Below are 25651 nucleotides of genomic sequence, written 5' to 3'. Positions count from 1 at the left end.
TGTCTGTCTCCTCCATTAGAGGGTAAGATCCTTAAGGGCAGGATAACGTCCACTTACTCTATTGTACTCACCCAAGCACTTAGTACAGTGCTCTGCACAGAGTGAGCGATCACTCAATGCCATTGTTTATACCTCTTACACAAAATAGTAACAATATCACTTATCTACTGGCATTTCAAGGCAATTTGTTATCAATGGGGCAATCAATACCATTATTTATACCTCTTACAAAAAATATTAACACTATCACTTATCTACTGGCATTTCAAGGCAGTTTGTTATCAATGGGGGTCAATGTGAAAAATGCTCTGTACTCACTGATTATCTTGTATCTTCTAGACTGTGAGCCCACTGTTGGTACCCAGGGACCGTCTCTATATGTTGCCAACGTGTACTTCCCAAGCGCTTAGTACAGTGCTCAGCACACAGTAAGCGCTCAATGAATACGATTGATTATCTTAATTATCTTAACCTGATTATCTTGTATCTACCCCAGCACTTAATACAGTGCCCGGCACATAGTAAGCACTTAACAGATATCATACAATTATTATTTTCCTTTTTCACAGGGAAAATAATAAATAAAATGCACTGTGAGAGCATTTTAGATTGAGGGCAAACCCTTTGCCATCGTTTCCACCAGAGGGTGTACTCCACTTGGAAGAAAAGGAGAGGAGTGTTTTGAAACATTTTCAAGGGCTAACTCCCTAACAAAAAATCTTTGCAACCATAACCCTTAGAGGACTCGGTTTTGTTTTCTAGTGTATTTCAAGCAAGGGAAACTTTGGAGCGAAACTATCACACCTGGTTTAAGACTCCTCAAAATGCTTTTCATACGAGTGAAATGTCAGCTTTAGAAAACATTTGTCCATGTAGCCCCGTCCGCCCGCTCCTCCAAGCTCTCCCCTGAAAATTTAGCCCCAGATTTCCAATTCACCACAGCACCAACCATCCGATGGGGAGAAGGAAGGCTGCAGCCTCAGTGTGTTGTGGTGTTTTTTCACGCATGGAAGAACAGCAACGAGGGTCATGTTATTTGAAGAAATGTTTGCACGGTTGCATGTGTTCATTGCTTTGTTTGCTTTCTTATGGCTGTAGCCTCTTGTCATTCCAGACGACATTTATGTGTTCTGCTTCGGCTCATTAAGTGCCGTGGCGAGAGGCAGAACTGTTAGAAGTGGTAGCTCCCTCTTTAGCCCTTCCTGAAGGGATTTGGTTTTGATGGAAGAACATCGCTCTCTGTTTTTCTCATCTGCTCACCTCCTTTCCCACCTCCCAAAGATCCTTCCTCTTAGCTGAAGTTTCAGTGCTTTTGATTCTTTTTTCTCAGCCTATGGGTTTTCGGGTCTTCCTTAGAGCAGCGGCCACCCCTTAAGTTTATACCGGGACTTCTAGAACCCTGTCATAATGATGGTAATTACTGTTATTCACTTCAATTGTTAGGTTATTATCTGAATTGCCAGGTCTGGAGACATATAATTTCTGGCTGGGATTTATCATCTTCTTGCAGTGGCAGATTTCACTAGGGCAAAAGGGGTCGGAGACAAGGGGGAGTTTTAAAAGCTTTGAGCCCCAGACTTTCACAAACTAGTCATAAAGAAAAGCCAGAAGGCTGCTTTTAGACTGTGAGCCCACTGTTGGGTAGGGACTGTCTCTATATGTTGCCAACTTGTACTTCCCAAGCGCTTAGTACAGTGCTCTGCACACAGTAAGCGCTCAATAAATACGATTGATGATGATGATGCTTTGCACACCTCTCTTTTCTTCCCTTCCGTACCTCCAGCAGTTTCAAGCATCCAGTTACAAGACCTGCCACTCAGCCGTCTCAGTGATTTCAACAGTGTTACGGAGAGGGCACCAGTAATCAGTCAATCGGTCATATTTATTGAGCACTTACTCCGTGCACAGCGCTGAATTAAGCACCTCGAAGGGTACAGCGCAACAGAGTTGGTAGACACTTCCCTCCACACAGCGAGCTTACCGTTTAGAGGGGGATACAGTTGTTAATATAAATGAATATGGATATGTCTGTAAGTGCTGTGGAGCTGAGGAAGGGGTGAACAAATGCAGTGGGCATTTCTGGTTCAGGCCCAGCTGAACAAGAGAGGGTTTCCAGGTGTATGTTTTACTTTTTGGGAAGGACATTCACTCCTGCCAGTCCCCTGGAAAGTGTTAAGTGTTCAGGTCTAGCAATGTATAACATAATCAGTGAGAGGCTTGAAGGAGTAAAAAGCCCTTCTAAAAGCACCTGTTTGACACCAGAAGAATAGTTTCCTGCCCCAGTGGGATCCCCCTCAGTGGTACTGCAAACTCAGTAAAGAATTCCCAAAATTGATTGGGGAAGGGAATTTAAACAGTTGCTTCTGATATAGGATTATGGGCAGTCAGCTCACCCTTGCTTGTTGTTAAGATGGGCCCTTGTTCCTCCGCTTGTTCCTCCAATCCCCTAGCACAGACGATAAGTGGTGCAGTACAGAGGCTAGAGCATGGGCCTTGGAGTCCGAAGGACCTGGGTTCCAATCCTGCCACCTGTCTGTTGTGTGACCTTGGATAATTCATATAATAATAATAATAATAATAACGCTATTTGTTAAGTGCTTACTATGTGCCAAGCACTGTTTTAAGCACCTGGGTGCAGGGGGGAGCTGGTACAAAGTAATCGCATTGTCCCACATGGGACTCACAGTCTTAATCCCCATTTTACAGATGAGGTATCTGAGGCACACAGACGTTAAGTGATTTGCCCAAAGTCACACAGCTGACAAGTGGCAGAGCCGGGATTAGAACCCATAATAATAATAATAATGGCATTTGTTAAGCGCTTACTATGTGCAGAGCACTGTTCTAAGCGCTGGGGGGGATACAAGGTGATCAAGTTGTCCCATGTGGGGCTCACAGTCTTAATCCCCATTTTACAGATGAGGTAACTGAGGCTCAGAGAAGTTAAGTGACTTGCCCAAGGTCACACAGCAGACACGTGGTGGAGCCGGCATTCGAACCCATGACCTCTGACTCCAAAGCCCGGGCTCTTTCCACTGGGCCACGCTGCTTCTCTGCCTCAGTTACCTCATCTGTAAAATGGGGATTAAAACCGTGAGCGCCCTGTGGGACAGGGACGGTATCCAATTTGATTAGCTAGTATCTACCCCAGCGCTTAGTACAGTCCCTGGCACATAGTAAGCACTTAACGCATACCATAAAAAAAAGAGAAATTGAATTGTTAATTTTATTTAATAAAAAGTTGCTTTGCAGTTCAGTGGAAGTCCAGATTCTCTCCTTGGCTTCACCAGCTTTCTTAACAACAGCAGGCCGTCTCTGGCACTGGAAGAAGCGATTGATTGCCTTTTCCTCCTGACTCTCAAAAGAGGGAACCAGAGCTGTCTACTTGGCAAGGTCAGCCAGGTTAAGGAGGCAGCCCAGGGTGTGTTATCCAACCAGCCACAGAACTTAATACCTCTTTGTGGCTCATCAGCATTTTTTGGCTTTTCTCAGATTTTCTGCAGTTCACTCTGCGTGTGTGTTGCGGGGTGGGGGGGGGGGGGGGGTTGTGTGTGTTTGTGTGCATGCATGCGTGCCTTTTGTTACTATCAGGTGATACTTTAAGCCAAATCCCAAGCCAGTGACCCATTTTCCAGATTTCCTCCCATCAAGGCATGAATCAGCACAAACCTTTGCATTTTGTCCCATGGCCAGTCATATGCCAGATTCTCTGCTTTAAATTAATGGAACTAAGCTTTTGCTTTGCCCCTTCGTGGTTCCTTTCCAGGTCATGCCAGTTTGTTGGAAAGAAATTGAATCAAATACAGCCACAGGAATCTGTTTGGATGCCACCTCACCCCATTGCCCAGGCTTTTTTCTCCTCCCTGGATCTTCCTCCCCTCTGCCTTCCCTCCTTCAGAACCTCCCTCCAGGAGAAACTCCCTGATTAATATCCCCCCAACCTCCTCCCAGCCCCAGCAAAATATCCCATCAGCCACTTCAGCAATCAATCAATCAATCAGTCGTATTTATTGAGCGCTTACTGTGTGCGGAGCACTGAACTAAGCACTTGGGAAGTACAAGTTGGCAACATATAGAGACAGTCCCTACCCAACAGTGGGCTCATTGGCCTATGTATTTATTATTTATCAGTCTATTACCACACTCTTAATTATGGCATAATCTTCTAACCATTAAATTGTAAATCCCCGAAAGGTCAGGATCATTTCTTCTACTTTCTGATGTTCCCCAAGCACACAGTAGGTATTAGTACTAAGAGCACAATAAAAGAGTGTTGTCCTTGTTTGTGTTGGTTTAACGCATTCTGGAAGGCCTCTCTTGGGTTGAAGAGTTTGCCTCTTCAGTTCTGTCTTTCCTTCCCTTGTTCTTTTTGTTTTTCTTATGCAGTACCTGACTTATTATGGCTTCACCACTTAGGGAAGAGTAGACCTTAATAACTGTATCCTGGGGTTTTTTTCTTGTAATGTGAGAGATGTTTTTGAAAAAACCATTCCTACAAGTGATGAATTTCCTGTCTTTTCTGGTGTTCCAGTGGGTGTCATGTTGAACTGGAATGGCATCTTTAGGATGCGACTAAGTTTGCCTTTCAGCAGAGTCCCCACAATCAGGAGCCCTGGATTCTAACCCTGGCTCCCCCTCGGAATGGTGTGACTTTAAGGATCTCACAACCTAAAGGACCTAAAGGTTTCCCATCTGTAAAAAGGGAAGAGCAGTGACCAGAGAGCTTAAGCTCATACGTGAAGATCACTGAGATGAAGAATTTGAAAGGGCTTTGAGGAAAAAAAAAAATCCAGGTATGCCTGTTCATTCCCTTACAAGTATTGCAAGCATCCAAACATACACCAGAAGGTAAAAAAATAATCATCATGGCGAAACCTCCATTGGCTGCCCATTTCTCTCCACAGAAAGCAAAAACTCCTCCCGGTCGGCAGTGGGTGGGTTACCGGGTGCAGAGCACTGTACTGAGCGCTCGGAAAAGTATTGTCAGTGATCTCTAGTCCGCTATGGTCTGGCTTCAGACAGTAAGCAAGGTTAGTACCTCGGAGTGCGATATCGGAGAGGGCAGAGGGCAGATCGGAAGCGTTACCTGTGCCATCAGGGACCCGGGAGGGGAATTCAGTGCCACTGGACCAATGGGGGCAGGTTGCAGGCCCCCTGGAGAAATGGTGGAGGTTTGGGGGGTGTCTGGTGGGCTTCCACATGGTTTCATTATGTTATGTAGCTACGTGGACTGTGTGTTGTTTTGGGGGAAGCAACCAAGGGGTCCTAGTAGAAGAACTGCTCTTAGTATGTATGTACGTATGTATGTATATATCCCCTTTCCCAGTGGGACCCCACTCAAAATCTATCCTAATAATCAGATTTGCCTTGCTGAGCAAACACCTCTACAGTGAGAGAGCCATGGTGGGACTTTTCAGCCCTGGAAGTGGACAATAACCCCCTGATGTTGGTGTTGGGGATGTAACCAAGGGGTCCTAGTAGAAGAATTGCTCTTAGTATGCATGTATTTATCCCCCTTCCCAATGGACCCCGCCCAAATCTATCCTGGTAATCAGACTCATCTGGCTGGGCAAACACCTCTACAGTGAGAGAGCCATGGAACTTTTCAGCCCAGGAAGTGGACAATAACCCTTTGAATTGGAATAGCACCTTTATTTTCCAAAGTACTGTCACGTCGTTGTTTCATTCATTGTCTTATTTATAATAATAATAATAATAATGATGGCATTTATTAAGCGCTTACTATGTGCAAAGCACTGTTCTAAGCACTGGGGAGGTTACAAGGCGATCAGGTTGTCCCACGGGGGGCTCACAGTCTTCATCCCCATTTTACAGATGAGGGAACGGAGGCACAGAGAAGTTAAGTGACTTACCCAAAGTCCCACAGCTGACAAGTGGCGGAGCTGGGATTTGAACCCATGACCTCTGACTCCAAAGCCCGGGCTCTTTTCCACTGAGCCATGCTGCTTCTCATGCTGCTTCTTATTTATAGAGCGCTTACTGTGTGAAAAGCACTGTACTAAGCGCTTGGGAGAGTAAAATGTAACAATAAACAGACACGTTTCCTGCCCCCAGCAAGCTTACAGTCTTAGAAGGGGAGACAGTCATTAATAGAAGTACATAAATAAATTACAGATGTGTACAGATATTTTTTCCCCTTACAGGTGAAGAAAATGAGGCCCAGAGAGATTAAAGGACTTGCTCCAGCAGGCCAGTTGCAGAGACGAGACTAGAAGCCAGGTCTCCGGTCTGTCAGACGTGATTTTTTTCCCCCAGACCACCCCGCCTCTTAACAAGCCTTATGCCCCGTGGCTTGTGACAGGGGGTTCACTGCAGTCCCTTCTCTATTAAAACTGCACCTTTTTCCTATTGATTTTTCCTTTTTGCCCCCGCATCATTAAACCAAATTGGAAATGAGAAAAACTTCTGAGACCGAGGGGACTGTGGCCCTGAGTCTCTTTTGCCACAGCCCTCTCTGCTTAGTTCAGTCTTTTAAGTACAGATTCTGTCCACCAGATACCCCCCACTCAAACCCCCTGCAGCCAGCGAAGCGCCCTATAAACTACCACTCTTTAAAGTGTCAGACAAACAAAGCTCTCCCGGCTCTCGGGCTTAGCTCCTCGGGCATGTGGTCTTCAGCTTTTATGAGGCTAGTTATTTTTTCAGCCACTAAGCTCAAAGGGAGAGGGAGAAATATGGCCAAATGTCCCGGGTCAGTCTCTCAGCTGTGGGGCATGCTGACTTGAAAGCCCTGAACCGTTTTAAGTCTCCGAGGGGCAGGGCTCCAAGAAGTCCCCGAGACCCCCGCCCCCCAGGACTCCCCCCAACCACCACCACCACCACCAGAGTACCCTTGGCCGCGCATGTTGTCAGCAGTTGCCCCAGCTCGGCTCCCTCCTCGGGCCCCTCCTCATTTGTAGTTTGAAGTCCATTTATGGGGATCAGCCGCAGGCTTTGTACATCATGTTTATAGTGCGGCCTGCCTGCTGACAACCCAATAATCCGATCTTTCCTCCCCTCTCGCATCTCCTCTTATACCCCCCATCCCCAGATTTGGGGTTATATAGGTTATTTAAAACTAACTCAAAGTCAGACAAACCCACTGGGGATCTTCTGGGCACTTTAGGGGCTGGGTTGTTAGCGCTGAGGGTGTTGCTATCTCTTCGACTTAAGTCAAAGCCAGGGTTTGGAAACAGTGTTTCGAAAAGAAGCCTTTGACCTCGGTGGGCTTCGAGCCAGTAGAGGAATTCTGCAAACAGAGGCGAGCATGAGAAGAAAGGGAGAGACTAATGAAAGCTTGAGACCTCAGATCTCATACCACCAAAGAGATGAAAACGATAATTTAGCATTTATAAAGCTGAATAGACCACAACATGCTTAAACAAGATTAACTACTAGAATCCAGACAAGCTTTCGGTGTGTTAAGGGAACCCAACAATTCCCTAGTCATGGCAGAAAAGGCTTCCTTAGGGAGGTGGGTCATGGGTTTGGACATTATTGATGGTCCTCTAGACTGTAAACTCCCTGTTGGCAGAGATTGTGTGTGTCAACTGTATCATATTGTTCTTTCCCAAGCCCTTGGTATAGTGCAAGCACTTAATAAATACCATCGATTGATTCTGCCGAATCAGCAGCTGCCAGATTTTTGAGCAGTTGAACTAGGAACTGTAAGCAACAGGAACAGCAATGGTCTGGTTACCCAAGGGACAGATTACATATAGATTCAGAGTGGAAAGGACTGTGGACCATAAATTAGACTTTGCAATCAATCAGTGGTTTTGACTGAGCACTTACTATGTGTAGAGTACTATACTAAGCGCTTGGGAGAGTACAATTCAGTTGATAGATACGACTCCTTGCTCTCAAGGAGTTTCAAGTTTAATGGGGAAGGCAGATGTTAAAATAAGTAAACTCGTCCTCTAAACGGTAAACTTGTTTTGGGCAGGGAACGTTTCTACCAACTCTGTTAGATTGTACTCTCCCAAGTGCTCCACACGTAGTTAGCGTTCAATAAATATGATTGATTGATCGATCACAGGTAAGGGAAGCAAATGAGTCTAAGGATATGTACATAAGTGCCAGGGTGGGTGGTTGTAACCTAGACGATTAGGGTGTGAGACTAAGTGCGTGGAAGTGCAGTAGGAATGGAAAGCTAGGGGAGGTGGTTGTTGAGAGCTTAGTCTAAGAAGGCTTCCTGGAGAAGAGATGAGTTCAGAAGGGCTTTGAAGATGGGGAGAGGGCTGCTCTGTAGGCCGTGAAGGTGGTGTGTGAGGGGGATGTTTCTCCAGGTAGGAGGGAGGGTGTGAGCGAGGGTTTGATGGCAGCTAATGTGAGAGTGAGGAATAGTAAGGAGTGAAGTTTGTGGGTTGGGTTGCAGTGGAAGAGGGGTGAGGTTAAGGGGGAAAGCAGGGAATGTGTCTGCAAACTTTGTTGTATCGTACTCTCCCAAGCACTTACTACAGTGTTCTGCACATAATAGGTGTTCAATAAATACCACTGGTAGTTTCAATGGTGAGAATCCAATGGTGAGAAGCAGCATGGCCTAGTGGAAAGAGCACAGGCCTTGGAGCCAGAGTATCTGGGTTATAATCCCAGCTCCGCCACTTGTCTGCTGTCTGACCTTGAGATGTCACTTAACTTTTCTGTACCTCAGTCCCCGTATTTGCAGAGTGGAGATTCAATATCTAGTCTCCCTGTTACTTAGACTGTGAGCCTCATGTGGGACCCAATTATCTTATATCTATTCCAGCTTAACAAATACCACTATTATCATCATCATCATCATCATCATTATTTCTGCTTGATGTGGAGGTGACTGGGCAGCCACTGGAGGTACTTGAGAAGTGGGGAGATGTGCACAGAATAATTTTTAAGAGAAATGATCCAGGCAGCAGAATGAAATATGGACCGGAGAGGGGAGAGGCTGGAGGCTGAGAGGTTAGTGAAGAGGCTGAAGCAGTGAATGAGATGGGACAGGACAAGAGCTTGGTCCATTGTGGTTGGAAAGGACAGAGTAAATTCTGGAGATGCTGTGGAGATAGAATTGAAAGAATTTAGTGACTGACTGAATATGCAGATTGAAGGAGAGAGATATGAATCAAGGGTAGTAGTAGTAATAGTATTAAGCACTCACTATGTGCTCAACACTGTTCTAAGCACTGGGAATTAGACATGGTCCCTGTCCCAGGGGGCTCACAATCTAAGAATATAAGTGAAAAGAAGGGCCTGGAGACAAACCCAACAGGAATGAAGAAACAAAACACAACACAGACAAATACGTAAAACGAAGATACAAGTCATTAGGGTGCTGTGGCTAGAGGAGAAGAATTTCAGGTTCCTCGTGGGTCAGAGTCCAAGGCACACCAGTAGCCTCAGCAAACATTTCAGCAGCCACCAGTCTTCCTGAGGTTTTTTGATCATGCTTTTAATGGGTTTCTCTTTTCCACCGGGGTGGTGGAAGTCAGGACGGGATGAAATCTCCTTGGTGGTTCAGAGAAGAACCGGTGCCAGGGGAGGTAATACAGATGGATGTCCAGTGGCAGAGATGCCAAGGGCACACAGCAGCAACTCTTATCACCAGCCTGACCTAAAGGGAGCATGCTGGCAGCAGAACTCCTCACGCCAAACTTGGTGGCTCGTGGGACAGCAAGGTTAGAGGTGTTGTCTACAGTGATGGGAAAGTTGGGGGAAAGGAGAAAATTGTTTGGGTGGGGATGATAAGTTCAGTTTGGGACGTATTTAAGGTGCTGGCAGGACAATCCAGGTAGAAAGTTCCGGAAGGCAGGGAGGAAAGGCGAGCTTGCAGAGAGGGGAAGAGGTCGGGGCTGGAGAGGTAGAAGGAGATGGAGTTTGTGCTTTGCAAGCATACAGTGCCCTTTTTCAAATGTGAAGGAGGATGTTATGATTGCACCATTTGGTTCAGTCAGCTTGAAGTTCTGTAGGTCCTGTTCTGTATTGAGAAGCAGCGTGGCTCAGTGGAAAGAGCCCGGGCTTTGGAGTCAGGGGTCATGGGTTCAAATCCCAGCTCTGCCGCTTGTCAGCTGTGTGGCTTTGGGCAAGTCATTTAACTTTTCTGTGCCTCAGTTCCCTCATCTGTAAAATGAGGATGAAGACTGTGAGCCCCCCGTGGGACAACCTGATCTCCTTGTAACCTCCCCAGCGCTTAGAACAGTGCTTTGCACATAGTAAGCACTTAATAAATGCCATTATTATTATTATTATTATTGCATATATGCGACTAACTCTGGAAGTCTAATTAATTTGGTCCCTATTTGCCACGGTCCATCTTGATGCTTCAAGGATTTAGCCAATTGTGTGCCTTAGAAAAATGAATAGAAGCTTCTTTACTCTGCAGCGCACTTGGCCTAGGCATAATCATTACATTTGTTTGGAATCACGTTAGTATTGCACTTGGAGAATAGTAAAGCCGACAGACCTATTTACTAGCCCAGTCGAAATTTTCTTCCAAATTCCCTTCTCTCCTTCTTTCACTGCCTCTTCCCCCTCCCCGCTGTCTGAGGAAGCTTATTTCTGTGTCATGATTTTTGGCATTTACTATACCTATGGACATATCTTTAAATTGTATATTACGAATTATTTATACCGATGTCTGTCTCCCCCTCCAAACTGTAAGCCCATTATGGGTGGGGAATGTATCTGCTGATTCTGTCATGTTGTACGCTCCCTAGCACTTAGTACATTGTGCTGTGCACAAAGTGCTCAATAAATACCATTGATTGATTGAATGATTGAGCTACTGTTGCATGTGCCTTCCGGAGCACGTGAAAAATCCTTTCCTCATTGGAACCAAGAATAACCAGATAATGCCATTCGCCTGTGTAGCAGTAGCTCCAGGAAATCATCTTTCAGCTTGTTTCCCCTCCCTGAGAGCCACCTGAAGCTAGTGGATAGAGCACAGGCCTGGGATTCAGAAGGTCATGGGTTCTAATCCCATCTCCACCACTTGTCTGCCGCGTGACCTTGGGCAAGTCACTTAACTTCTCTATGCCTCAGTTACCGCATCTGTAAAAAATGGGAATTAAGAGTGTGAGCCCAGTGTGGAACAGGGACTGTGTCCCAGTGTTTAGAACAGTGCCTGGCAAATAGCACTTATCAAATACCGCAATTATTATTACTGTTATTACCATTTTAAGTTTTTCCTGTCTCTCTTGGGGAGGTGGAACTGCAGTATCTGCCCCAGGGAGGTAGCAGCCTAGGTGATTTCAGCAGCGGCCGGGCTGGTGCCCCTTTTCTTCAGGCTGGAACAAGACTCGTGGGCCTGGTGTCCACAGGGCCAGGGTCACGAGGAGATAGTTCTGTTCCGGAGACAGCTGGGCTGACGTGCTCTCACTCCACATCCCAGGTCCTCTGCCTGGAAGTGGGCTTTTTCCCTTGGCCATGCTGTTTCTCTTAACAAGGACAGTAGAGTGGTTCAATGTGCATATAAAGCTTTCAGTCTCCCAGATCATTAGGAAATGGGAATTTGCCAGAAGTAGAGCAAGAAGTAAATGGAATAAAAAGCCTGAACAGCAAAATTTGTTAAATCCAACAACAGAAAATGGTTTTCAGGTAAAAGGACACATCTCAATTTCCCCCTCCCCAACATTCTGATTTCAGAAAATCTACCTCTCACCACCTACCTATGTGTGTCCCTCATGGTACATAGAGAAACAGCGTGACTCAGTGGAAAGAGCCCAGGTTTGGGAGTCAGAGGTCATGGGTTCTAATCCCAGCTCTGCCACTTACCAGGTGTGTGACTTTGGGCGAGTCACTTAAGCGCTCTGTGCCTCAGTTACCTCATCTGTAAAGTGGGGATTAAGATTGTGAGCCCCACGTGGGACAACCTGATTACCTTGTATCTACCCCAGTGCTTAGAACAGTGCTTGGCACATAGTAAGCGCTTAACAAATACCATCATTATTATTATTACCCCTCTTTTCTTTACACTGTTTTGGGGAGTTTATCTGCACCCATGATGGTGGATGACTCCCCAGATTCCTTCCCTCCTCTGTAATCTCATGTCTCCTTCTGCTTCCAGGATGTCTCTACTTTGATGTCTCCCAGCATCGCAAACTTGGTGCTCCCCAAACTGAATTTGTCACTCTCCCTTCCAAATTCCCTCTTCGACTTTATTCTCCCATCATGATTGACTGTGCTGTCCTGTCACCTAGGCATCAGTGGGTGAATTTCACCATCCGTAGTAACAAGCCCGTACCTCCGCTCTGCTCATTAGACTTTTAAGCTAGGATTTCTTTGGCGGGAGCTCACTGTGGGCAGGGAAAGTGTCTTCCAACTCTGTTGTATTGTACTCTCCCAAGTGCTTAGTACAGTGTTCTGCACACAGTAGGTGCCCAATAAATACAATTGATTGATCGAGCTGGTCGCCAGCTTTGGAAAACAGTTACAGTTCTCCAGGGAAATAAGATACCTATTGAGTTTTTTACAGGTTAAAAATCCAAGACAGTCTTGCAGAAATTAACTAATGAATTGTCTCCATTTTTGAATAAGTATTCTTGGGGTCCCAGTCGGCATCCAGTGTGTCCGTTGTCTTTGTGCAGACCCCCACACCCTCTGAGATGAATTACTAGAGCAGCCTCCTTTTTGGTCTCTCTGCCTTTAACCTCATCTTTCTTGTTTACAAGCAGAGCACTCTAACCCCATCTTTCGTGTTTACACTCAGAGCACGCCATCCCCCTCCTCAGATCTCTTCAGTAGCTTGCTGGGGTTTTATTACTAAGTGGGGAAAAAAAACAACCTTGCCCTAAGCACTGGGCCCAGGGAGCGAAAGAATGAAAAACCTAGGCATGTTCTCCAAGGAGCCCATATTCTAAAGGGGAAAAAAGGGCCTCAAAATATAAGAAATATAATATTGATTGATTGATTAAGAAAGATGACAGACCCATGAAAAATACAAGATGCCTAATAGCAGAAGTTTATCAACATAATCAATGGGGAGAATCCAAAATACTAAAGTGTTCTTGGAATGGTTGGCGTCCCTTTTATCAATCAATCAATGTCATATTTATTGAGTGCTTACTTTGTGCAGAGCTAAGTGCTAGGGAGAGTATAAGCACTAGAGTGTAAAGCTCATTGTGGGCAGGGAATATATCTGTTTATTTTTTTATGTGTGCCCTGCACACTGTAAGCACTCAATAAATGCAGTTGAATGAATGAATGAATGAATGCAGTACAACAGAATTAGCAGACACATTCCCTCCCCATAATGAGCTGAACCAGGGCCTTGTATAACTACAGGAATTAAAAGGACTGCGGTGGTGGAAATATATATATATATATCTATATATCTATATATATATATCTATATATCTATATCTATATATATATATATATATATATATATATATATAGGAGTAACTTGGTACCACATTGATCATTAAATGATTCTCCTGAGGTCACTGGCCATTCTTGTAATCTGGGTATCCCCCTGTTCTCTTCAAAAGCAATTCGCCAGTCTGTTTTAGGTAGGTCGTTCCCAGTTAAGTGGATGTCAATGAGAAATTTGAAAATTACTCCATGTCCTGGTTGCAACTTTGGCTAGTTGCTTCTGCCAAGTGCCGGGAGACAGAGTTTACTGGAGTGTAAAAGTTTGGAAATAGTTATTTGCTGCCTCTTATTCCAGTGGTGTAAGGAAGGCCCACTGGTGCCCTAATGGCTGTGCTCAATCTGCCTCCTCTGTTCTTTGAGGTCAGTATAGCCAGGATTGAACTCCGCACCTTCACTACTCTAGTCTTTCCTTCCTTTTTTTCAAATGTATTTGTTAAGCCCTTACTGCGTGCCAGGCTCTGTACAAAGCTTCTGGGATAGAAACAAGCTAATTATGTCCCATGTGGGTCTCAGTCCTAATCCCCATTTTACATATGAGCTAACTGAGGCCCAGAGAAAGCAAGTAACTTGCCCAGGGTCACACAGCAGGCACATGGTGAAGCCGGGGTTAGAACCCAGATCCCCCGACTCCCAAGCCCGTGCTTTTTCCACTAGACTGTACTTCTTTCCTTTCCCAAAATCTCCCATTCCTAGTCTCACTTATCCTCCCATTGTCTGAAAACCCTGCCAGTTCCTCACATTTCTCAGTTCCTCCGCTTTTATCTTCATCCTTAAAGCCATGGCCCAAGGGCAAGGAAGTCTGTGCTTACTGAAGGGAGATTTAAGAGCCAGAGGAGATGATGTCTAGTCTACCCTCTCTCAGAGGCCTCCTTGAAGTTGAGGCTTGAAGATCCTCTGAGCTAACAAAAGTTCCATTCCCCTCCAGGAGAGGAATTTCCCCCCTCTGATGCTTATTTGCAACTATTCAGCCATGAGTTAAACCAGGTGAGAGGAGAATGGAGAATTCTCTCTGGAGTCTTGGAAATTGTCATTCCAGATGGGTGGATTTAGATGTTGGGGGCCCATCTGGTACTTAAGCTTCTGGCAGGCGTTTGTGGCCGTACGCACTCATCCAACATTTGATTGTCTTGGAATATTTGTTGAAATAACTACCGACAGTTATAACTTGGGTTGAATCTGGACATTCATAAAAGCTGTCAAGAGGGTCTCTCTTAATCCCCTGCCAGCCAGGATAAGATAGTGTGATCGGCATTGGCTGCAGGGTCAGTATGCTACCACCCAGTTTGCTTTTCTGTGTCACCCGCTCCAATTCATGAATTTGAGGAGGCCTGTGTGGGATGAGGGAACTGCCCGCCGTTTGGATGGGGAGTAGGTGAACAGCAGCTTGTGGGGAGGGAATGTGTCTGTTTATTGTTATATTGTACTCTGCCAAGCGTTTAGTACAGTGCTTTACATGCAGTAAGCACTCAATAAATATGAATAATTCATAATATGAATATAAATGTGAATAAAGAACAGCAGATTATTAGGGAACTTCAGAGTGCACTTAGATTGGCCATGGCGTGTGTGTGTTCTCATTACACGTTTTAACTTCAAATGTTGAGGGACTTAAAGGGCAAGTTCTCCAAACAACCCGGAGCCTGTTTGGGCTCAACATGCAGCTAAGCAGAGAAACGGCTTTCACACATTTGCGCCATGGGCCTTTAAAACAGTCAGGACTTTAGAGCTCAAGAATCCCAAAGTGGTTTGGTGAATGTACGGTATTAGTCTCCAGGGCTCTTTTTTTTTTTTAATGGCATTTATTAAGCGCTTACTATGTGCAAAGCACTGTTCTAAGCGCTGGGGAGGTTACAAGGTGATCAGGTTGTACCACGGGGGGCTCACAGTCTTCATCCCCATTTTACAGATGAGGTCTGAGGCCCAGAAAAGTTAAGTGACTTGCCCAAAGTCACACAGCTGACAAGTGGTGGAGTCGGGATTTGAACCCATGACCTCTGACTCCAAAGCCCGGGCTCTTTTCCACTGAGCCACGCTGCTTCTCTTTGCTCTTTGCTTTTCTGTCTCCCCCTTTTAGACTTTGAGCCCACTGTTGGGTAGGGACTGTCTCTATATGTTGCCAATTTGTACTTCCCAAGCGCTTAGAACAGTGCTCTGCACATAGTAAGCGCTCAATAAATACTATTGATGATGATGATGATGATGATGCTCTTGCAAACGGTTGGAGAAAATGACTAGAAAATTGTCGTGGATCTGACAAATGTGCATATTCATTCTTTCAGTCATTTTTAATTGAGCGCCTAATGTGTGAAAAGCACTGTACTAAGCACTTTGGAGAGTACAACGTAACAGCAAACACACATTCCCTGCCCACGACGAGCTTACAGTCTAGAGATGAGCTTATACTTTTCTCTGCCACCATCCTCAGGCAGGTTTGGGGGCACTTGACGGGGTGGAAGCCAGACACCCAATCACCCTCATACCCGGGCTCCCTTTCACCCATCTTGCCTTCCTTCACCGCTTCTAAAGTGGCTACCGTTTAGAGAAGCAGCGTGGCTCAGTGGAAAGAGCCCGGGCTTTGGAGTCAGAGGTCATGGGTTCAAATCCCGGCTCCGCCAGTTGTCAGCTGTGTGACTTTGGGCAAGTCACTTAACTTCTCTGGGCCTCAGTTCCCTCATCTGTAAAAAATGGGGATTAAAACTGTGAGCCCCCCGTGGGACACCCTGATCACCTTGTAACCTCTCCAGCGCTTAGAAGAGTGCTTTGCACATAGTAAGTGCTTAAGAAATGCCATTATTATTATTATTACCACTGGGGAGAGAAATAAGTTTTTTTGTATTTTTTTCCTCGGGCCTATTTTCTTTAGGTCTATTGGTAGATTTTTCCAGCAAAGGAATCTCTTTGTCCCAACGAAGAAATCTGAGGAACAGAAGCTTAATTAGTCCAAAATTTTGCATATTTTATGTCATTTTGGTTCCCCCTGGCCCCATTCATCCATCTCATTCTTCTGTTTCATCTTTGTATTTGACGTGATCATCATCATTCCCCATTTCCCAAGTGCCGACTGTGTACAGAGCACTGCACTAGGCACTTGGGACGTATGATTGTTGTGAGAATTTTTCAAACAGATTACTCGTAACTCATGTCTATTTCTTGGACAAACATCACTGACACTCTGCATACAAATTATGTGCCAAAATGCTTGCTTTTTGAATTTAATTATTCCAAGAGCGAAACAATCAGATTAACTTTATTTGGAAGTCGAAGCTCCCAGCTGCCCCCATTCCTTGCATGTGGAAACGATCATTTCTGCAAAGAACTTGCCACTTGGTTAAAGGGACTCTCTGTTGCGCCGAGAAATGGAGAAACAATTGGTATGGAATTCCGAGCATCCCTTCCCTGGCTGGAACATTAGCTGCTTCAGACATGTGGCTGTCGTCACACCCTCTTCTGAGGTTTGCATCATGAGGTAGAAATCTCCATTGATACCTTGAGAACCTCTGATCCTAATAGGTTGTACAGAGGCAAAGATCATGCATGATACACTTGGATGATCTGAATGTTTGTATCTGGAAATATACAATTAGAATTCTTCCAAGGTAGGTATTTATTGGGCTCAGAAATAAATCTGATATTTCTCATGTGACTGTCCTCCAACCCCAGAGATTAAAACGAGCTTTAGAATGGGCAAACACATCCTCTGCCTGCCCTCACTTGCCACCCATCCGGAGCTTAGAATAGTGCCCACCACTTAGAATGGTGCTTGACACGTAGTAGGCATTTAACAAATATCATAATTTTATTAATGTGTGCTCTTAATTTAACCGATCACTCAGTGGCTTTCTTCCATGTTAGCAGATTTCTTCAGGAATACTGAGAAAGGTCAAACCCAATCTGTGTCTCTGCCAACTTTACTGCTGAAAGAGGATGAGGTTTTCCATTCATCTGGATCGAAAAAGAAACTTAAATGGAATTAGGTTCCCTATTTGGTTCTCAGGTGCTAGTTGTTTTGTTTCTCTCTATTTCCTTGTGGCTGGGGTTGTGTTAGTACAGATCTCAAACGTTTAGTAAGGGCTCAATAAATGCAATTGATCGAGTGATTCATTTATTGTTGCCGCGTCTTTGCGGACGCTAGAAACAGCCCAACAGACTGCTCAGGACCGCTGACCTGTTGCACCCTCTGGGTCTGTAACAGTACATATCTTCTGTCCATGAATCAAAGTCTCCCGAGGGTACACGTGCACTCCCATCAATCAATTCAGGATAATGTTTTCCAAGACATCCCCCTGAGGAAGTCCCACACCAAGTCCATGGGGATGAGACAATGATTTAGATACCAGAAATGACCAGTGAGGTGCTTGCACTCTAAAGAGGGGCTGGACCGGCAGATGGAGGAAAAAAATAGCAGGTTAAATTGTATAATTCAGAAGAACGGCGGCCCACATCGGAGTTCATTACTTATCCTTACGGAATCCTCCGCCACTCCAAGCCAGGCTGCCCTGGTCCTGATTGCTTACAAATTTTGTGCCGGGGATGGAGAGGGGAGCCTAGGGTTAGGGGCTTTTCTGGCCTCGTGGCAGGGAGGTGGGAACTGACCTAGCGACTAGGATGTTCCCCAAGGCTCTTGGTTACCCAGTGGTATAGGAGCTCTGAGTCACAGACTTCTGCTTGCCCAATTTATCCTCCTCCCTCTAGCCTAGTCCCCAGCCTTGAGGTTTTACACCCTCCCGCCAACCCCCACCGCCGTCCCAATAGAGAGAGTGTCCACCTCATCTTTATAGATCTTCTGGAAATACATTTTTTTATGGTATTTAAGCTCTTACTAAATGTGCCTCTGGGGTAGATACAAGCTAATCAGGTTGGACACAGTCCATGCCCCACTTGGGGCTCACAGTCTTAATCCCCATTCCACAGATGAGGTATCGGAGGCATGGAGAAGTGAAGTGACTTACCCAAGGTGACACAGAAGACAAGTGCCCAAAGCAGGATTAGAACCCAGGTCCTTCTGGCTCCCAGGACTGTGCTCAAGGTTACGCCGCTCCCAATCCCATTAGCCCATTCCCATGTCTGCTGTTGATTGATTGATTGCATATCTATTCTATTTATTTTATTTTGTTAATATGTTTTGTTCTCTGTCTCCCCCTTCTAGACTGTGAGCCCACTGTTGGGTAGGGACCGTCTCTATGTGTTGCCAACTTGTACTTCCCAAGCGCTTCGTACAGTGCTCTGCACACAGTAAGCGCTCAATAAATACGATTGATTGATTGATCGATTGCTGTCCCAGCAGCAATGGAATGCTCAGGTTGAGTTTCCCCAGCATTGCTTCAGACTCCATCTTCGTTGGCTTCTGCTTATATTTCAGCTCTGCTATGTGTGATACTCTGTGCATCAGCATAATGATGGCGGCGAGAATAATTATTTCCCGCCTCACGTGCGGTTAAAATCTCTACATTGGAATTAGGTTAATGTTGAGCTTGTCACGTTATTTGTTTGGTCCAAAGGCAAGGAAGAGGGAAAGTTTGAAATTACCCACTGGTTCATTAATTTCTCTCTCTGAATGTTCAGCCAGTCAAATAAAATGCACTAGCTCCATTATTCAATTCATGATGCATTTTATCTGAATAATTGCACATTTCTGTGTGGGCCATCTAAGATCGAAACAAACATGTGTATCTCATTTATTTGAATGTTCTCACATTTGCTTTGTACTCTAGGTTCACTTGACAACCCCGAGCTGAAAATCAGCCCATACAGATAGACGCAAAAATGTTAGCAGTCTTCAGTGCGTTTTTCTGAGTTGTACTCCCTCCTCCTTTTCCCCCCTCCCCACCCATGCCAGGAAGGTAGTCAGGGAATATAAAGACTGAAATGAACCTTCTTTGCTACTTGACCAAATTTGCTGCTAGTCACCCTGAGCCAGTGACTATTTGCCAGGTCGTTTGTGAAAAGCTACTGCAGGTGAAGTCGTTTTTAGCCCAGCTATCACTTGCCCCAGCCAGTTTGTTTCCAAGATTTTGGTCAAGTGACTTTGGTCAAGTTGGAGCCATGCTTTCCAATGGGCGTACGTGGGCTTCCTGAATTTCATCAATCGTATTTATTGAGCGCTTACTGTGTGCAGAGCACTGTACTAAGCGCTTGGGAAGTACAAGTTGGCAACATATAGAGACAGTCCCTACCCAATAGTGGGCTCACAGTCTAAAAGGGAGAGACAGAGAACAAAACCAAACATACTAACAAAATAGAATAGAATAAATAGAATAGAATTTCTGAGTCAAACATTGCCCAGGGCTGTTGTGGCTAGGGAGTAAAACCCATTTGCCAGTTGGGCAGCCATAAGTACCAGCACCCACCCACCCACCCGTTCATTTTTGCCAAGAAACAGAGTATGCCCAGCAAGGGGTTCAAAATGCTGATCATATCTATTTTACTCTGCAGTCTCTTCAGTGGCAGAAAAGCTTTACTTCCTGACAGTTTGGGGGTTTATTTGAAAGACTTAGATTGGGGTTCTACTGATAATTATGGCTCCCTGATGTAGTTTAGGCAAATAGCTATGCAGTTCTGTTGGACTATTTCTCTCATCTGTGCAAGGTCAGGGTGAGCTCTCTCTACTTTATTCCCCCACTTCCCCCCTCCTGGTCTGGTCTAGTCAGCTGTGCCGTTTATTAAGTGCTTTCTGTGGGCCGGGCACTGCCATAGGCCCTGGGGCGAACACAAGATCAATAGTTCAGAAATGGGCCCTGTCCAACAAAGGGCTCATGGGGAGGACAGACATTTCAAAAGATGAAAAAGTCACAGACAATGGAAGCATTTAAAAAAGGCAGGAATAAAAGAAATAGGACAAAGTAGGGGAGCAGTAGGAGGGAGCATTCCTGGTGGCCCAAGGTTTTTGCTTCCGAACTGAGCCTTGCTTCCGATAAGCCTTATTGAAGGCACATCTCCTCCAAGAGGCCTTCCCTGATTAAGCCCTGCTTTCCTCTTCTCCCACTCCCTTCTGCGTTGCCCTAACTTTCTTTATTCTTCTCCCCTCCCAGTCCCACAGCACTTATGTACATAGCTGTAATTATTTATTTATATTAATGTCTGTCTCCCCCTCCTAAGCTCGTTATGGATAGGGAATGTGTTTATTGTTATATTGTACTCTCCCAAGCGCTTTAAGACAATGCTTTGCACACAGTCAGTGATTAGTAAATAGAATTGAATGAATGAACTGCTGCAGTTTCCCGGGGTTCCAACCGTTGGGAAGGCCAGCTGTTCCTGGTGGGATGCTGGGGGGAACAGGGTGGGAATCCTCCAGCGACAGGCAGGAGTGGTCTCCAGGGCTCCCAGTGACGTGACAGTTCTGGGCACGTGGGTCCTGGTTCCGGCTGCTTCGGCACAGACTAAGCCCTTAATCAATACCATTACTGCTACCATAACCTAGGGAGATGAGAAATGACTTGAGGAAAGCCTCCTGGAGGAGATGTGACTATAAGCTCCTAGTGGGCAGGGCAACATCTACCAACTACCATTGTCAACCAGAGAAGCAGCATGGCTTCCTGGATAAAGCACAGTTCTGGGAGTAAGAAGGACCTGGGTTCTAATCCATTCTAGATTGTGAGCCCACTGTTGGGTAGGGACTGTCTCTATATGTTGCCAGCTTGTACCTCCCAAGCGCTTAGTACAGTGCTCTGCACACAGTAAGCGCTCAATAAATACCATTGATTGATTGATTAATCCCAGCTCTGCCACTTGTCTGCCATGCGACCTTGAGCAGGTCACTTAACTTCTCTGTGCCTCAGTTCCCTCATCTGTTAAATGGGAATTAAGACTGTGAGCCCCATGTGGGACTGGGACCAACCTAATTAGCTTTTATCTACCCCAGCACTTAGTACAGTGCCTGGCACAAAGTAAGCACTTAACAAATATCATAAAAAACCCTCTGTTATATTGTTATATATTGTTATATTGTATATTCTAAACTGCAGGGTTGTTGTAGACCGGGAACATCCCTATCAACTCTGTTATATTGCACTCTCCTGACTGCTTAGTACAGCGCTCTACACACAGTAAAGCTCTCAATAAATATTATTGATTGATTGATCGATGTGATTTCGGGAAAAGATGTGAAGTTGGGACGAGCTGTTTTGTATTTCTCTTTGCTGTAGTCGTGACTAGCTGGCTCCTGCTTCTGCCCAAGGTTGTCTCTTGTGAAGTTGTGCGTCATTGTGTTTGGAAAATGTTTTCTCGGTCTGTTTATGGTGTCCCCCTTTCAGCTCAACATAGAGCAGTTATTTAGGTTTCCCACCCGGCAGTGGGGAGATAATTAATGAGTATTGCTTCAGTGCCGGTGAGCCGACTGCATTCCAAGGCCTCATTGTTTGTGATGCTGCCTTGACATTTAATGTTAATTATGGGTCGTAGGTGGCATGGGTAGATCTACTCTAGAAGTTGGGTGTGGCATTTCATGTAGAAGGCAGGGCACGAAACCTTTAGTTTGTCTGGAATTTGGATGTTAAGCTGTTACACTCTGCCATACTCCCCCAAAGGATGAACTTGACTTTTTAATTGGGTTTTCACGTCATTTTACATGGTGTGCTGCGTAGGTGGCAGAATTCAGTGATGGCCTTCAGCTCTGTGCCACTGTTTGCCAAGTATCTGCTGGAACCTAACCTCAGTCTTCTTCAGGCTGATTGTACATTCGTAGGGCTCTGCTGATTGGGAAAGTGGTTCGTTACTATCCCCAGGATTCTGCATTCATTCATTCATTCATTCAGTCGTATTTATTGAGCTCTTACTGTGTGCAGAGCACTGTGCTAAGCGCTTGGGAAGTACAAGTTGGCAACATATAGAGATGGTCCCTACCCAACAGCGGGCTCACAGTCTAGAAGGGATATATGCACAGAAGCAGAGTGGCCTAATGGAAAGAGCACGAGCTGGGAGTCGGAGGACCTGGGTTGCAGTCCCAGCTCCACCATCTAGCTGCTCTGTAAGCTTGGGTGAGACCCCTAACTTTTCCACACCTCGGTTTCCTCATTGGTAAAGTGGGGGAGAAAAGCGGTTGGGAGAATACAGTGTGACAGTAAACGGACCTATTCCATGCCCACAACAAGCTTACAGTCTAGAGGGGGAGGCACATGAATATAAATAAATAAATTACAGATATGTACATAAGTGCTGTGGGGCTGGGAGGTGGGAGCAACCCAGGGTGATGGAGAAGGGAGTGGGCGAAGAGGATTGGGGGGCTAAGTCAGGGAAGGCCTCTTGGAGGAGATGCTGAAGAGGCCAGAGAGAATGAGAGATCAGCTTTGACGGGGGGTAGGGGAGAGGAATTTTCTGTCAGACATGAAGAGGGAGGGAGTTCCAGGCCAGAGACAGGAGGTGGGCAAGGGGTGGGCGGCGAAATAGGATTGGGGTCAGCATTAGAAGAGTGAAGTGTGCTGGCTGGGTTTGTAGTAGGAGAGTAGCAAGGTGAGTTAACGGGGGCAAGGTGATTGAGTGCTTTAAAGCCAGTGGTGAGGAGTTTTGTTTGATGCAGAGGTGGATGGGCAACCACTGGAGTTTCTTGAGGAGTGCGGAAACATGGCCTGAACATTTTTGTAGAAAAATGATCCTGTTCTCTCTCCCCCATAAACTCTGAGCCCCCTATGGAACAGGGAATATGTCCTATCTTGTTATCTTGCATCTTTCCCAAAGCTTAGTGTAGTGCTTGGCACATCGTAAGCACTTAAATACCATTGTTATCAACAGGTAGGAGTTCCTATAGGAACGATTGCAGTAATTTCACCAGTGATCCTATCCGTAGAGTTGAGTATTTACCAGAGGTTTGAAATAAATTCTGACTTCATATTCTAAATTCTTTGTTGCCTCCTCAAGTAGGGCTACAGAGGATACGTTCAATGAGACTGGACTCAATTCACAGCACTCCTTTACTTCATTGTGATGAGAAATTGATCAAACAAGATGAATCCAGCTTTATCATCAAGGCGTGACCTTAGAATCCCGACAAATTTCTTGTTTACCACATTTGTATGTACCTTTAGTGTCACTTCTTGGACATGTGCATAGAAGAAAAAGGGTATTTCTCATCACAAACAGGTCTTTTCTGGAGAGAACAGTGAGGGGCAGATGGAATGGAAAAGATTTTAAGTCAGGTTTTCTGGGAACCTGGCTCTTTTCCAGCTTCTTTCCCCTGCCACTGGGAGTTACTACATTGACCAGCATGGTCTAATGGATAGAGCATGGGCTTGGGAATCAGAAGGATCTGGGTTTTAATCCCTGCTTGGCCATGTGTCTGCTGTGTGACCTTGGGCAGGTCACATCATTTCTCTGTGCCTCAGTTACCTCAACTGGGGATTAAGACTGTGAGCCCCATGTGGAACATGGATCGTGTCCAACCTGATTAGCTTGTATCTACCCCAGTGCTTAGGACAGCGTCTGGCACATAGTGCTTAACAAAACCCTACGCAACAACAAGACAACAGAATGTCTCTGAGGGTCTCTGAGGGTCCATTCTAATGGAGGATAGACCTTTTCCGATGTGTTCTCAGTTTCCTTTTTTTTTTGCAGTAGCTTTTGGATCCAAGGTGGAGGAACAGAGCCTGTCAGTCAAGGCCGCAGGGTTCTCATTCTCTCTGGCCTCTCCAGCATTGCCAAATGGAATCGATTAGGTTCATCCGACAAGATTAGCCCTGCTGTTTCTCTAAAGGATTCCTTAACCCTATAGCCTCCATCCTACATCTGGTTTCACCATCCTGAAAATATGACCCTAATTTTCCATCCATTTAACATGCTGGCGTCAACCCTGTAGGAATTTTGCTCTTTAACTCTGGCCGAGTTTACCAGAGTGGAGTGCGTTGCCTCTCTGGTTTTCCAGAAGCTGCCAATAAAGTCGGGAGATAGCTGAAGGGATAAGGGGGGAAAAGACAGATTTGGATCAGCATTGTAGCGGGGTGATCATCTTAATAATGATGGTATTTGTTAAGCGCTTACTATGTGCCAAGCAACTGTTCTAAACAGAATGGAGTAGTGTAATCCTGTGTTCATTTTTGGAGAGTCTGAGAAAGGCAGGTTGTGGTTTTCACCTGGTAACTGCTCCAGGGCTCCTGGGCCATTTTGGAGGAGTTAAAAAGTTGGTCACCCAAAATGGGATTGAATTCAGGGACACATATTGTGCTGCTGTGCTTCCCTTTTTCTCCCTTCCACCCTTCAGTTCCCGTATTACCTTCCCGTAACTCCCTGTACTGCCAGGAGACCAGATCATTCATTTTTGAGAGAATTCAGTAACTCTTCTCCTTCCTACGTAGACTGTGAGCCCCATGTGGGACAGGGACTGTGTCTGATCTGATTAAGCTGTAGCTACTCCAGAGCTTAGAACAGTGCTTGATACATGGTAAACACTTAAGAGATACCATTAAACCACCCCGCCTCCCAAGCCCTCCGAAAAAAAAACAACAGCCCTTTCCCAGAGTCACATGAGCTGGGGTGCTGTGGGCTCGCCAAACTCCTCTTCTTTCTCCCTTCCTTTGCATCTCTTACCTCCTTTCTCCCGCTTCTACAGGGTTACAGCCTCTCAAGAGACGCAATCAGTTCTCCCCTCAGAAAACCTGCCAGCAGAAAATACTGTGATCAAACTAGTCATTTTCAGCCATCAGCTTAACGGGAGAAGCAAGGGTATGGTTATAGCCAGATAATTCAAGCCATCCAATATTTTGGGGACCTGAATTATTGGGACAATTTGCAAAAGTAGACACAGCCTCTCTGAGGGCTTTGTTTTCATAACCCTGTTTTTTTATGGTGTTTGTTAAGCCCTTACTACATAATAATAATGATGATGATGGCATTTATTAAGCGCTTACTATGTGCAAAGCACCGTTCTAAGCACTGGGGAGGTTACAAGGTGATCAGGTTGTCCCTCGGGGGGCTCACAGTCTTAATCCCCATTTTACAGATGAGGTAACTGAGGCCCAGAGAAGTTAAGTGACTTGCCCAAAGTCACACAGCTGACAAGTGGCGGAGCTGGGATTTGAACCCATGACCTCTGACTCCAAAGCCCAGGCTGTTTCCACTGAGCCACGGTGCTTCTACATTACACTGCTTCTACATTCATTCAGTCATATTTATTGAGCACTTACTGTGTGCAGAGCACTGTACTAAGCGCTTGGGAAGTTGTCAAACACTGTTCTAAGCACCATGATATAGTCAAGTTAATCGGGTCACAGTCTCCATCCCACATGGGGATCACAGTCTAAGCAAGCAGGAGAACCGAGTTTGAATCCCCATCGCTTAGTACAGTGCTCTGCACACAGTAAGCGCTCAATAAATACGATTGAAT

At 45.5% G+C, this 25651-nt stretch overlaps 1 protein-coding gene across 7 annotated transcripts in view; it reads left to right on the top strand.

Annotated features, from left to right (window-relative positions):
* The window catches only part of PPP1R12B (protein phosphatase 1 regulatory subunit 12B), a 282648-nt gene that overhangs the window by 184050 nt on the left and 72947 nt on the right, over positions 1 to 25651 (top strand). The window contains exon 20 of one of the 7 annotated variants that reach the window (XM_038748886.1): positions 3767 to 3977. The exons of the other annotated variants lie outside the window; for them this stretch is intronic. Coding sequence (XP_038604814.1) covers positions 3767 to 3925 — 159 coding nt within the window. The 3' untranslated portion in view covers positions 3926 to 3977. Of the gene's footprint in view, positions 1 to 3766; positions 3978 to 25651 lie in introns of those variants that run through there. 7 annotated transcript variants of the gene reach the window in all.

The sequence above is a fragment of the Tachyglossus aculeatus genome, chromosome 7 (genome assembly GCF_015852505.1).
Source record: "Tachyglossus aculeatus isolate mTacAcu1 chromosome 7, mTacAcu1.pri, whole genome shotgun sequence".
NCBI lineage: Eukaryota > Metazoa > Chordata > Mammalia > Monotremata > Tachyglossidae > Tachyglossus > Tachyglossus aculeatus.
This window is presented reverse-complemented; position numbering and strand designations above follow the sequence as displayed.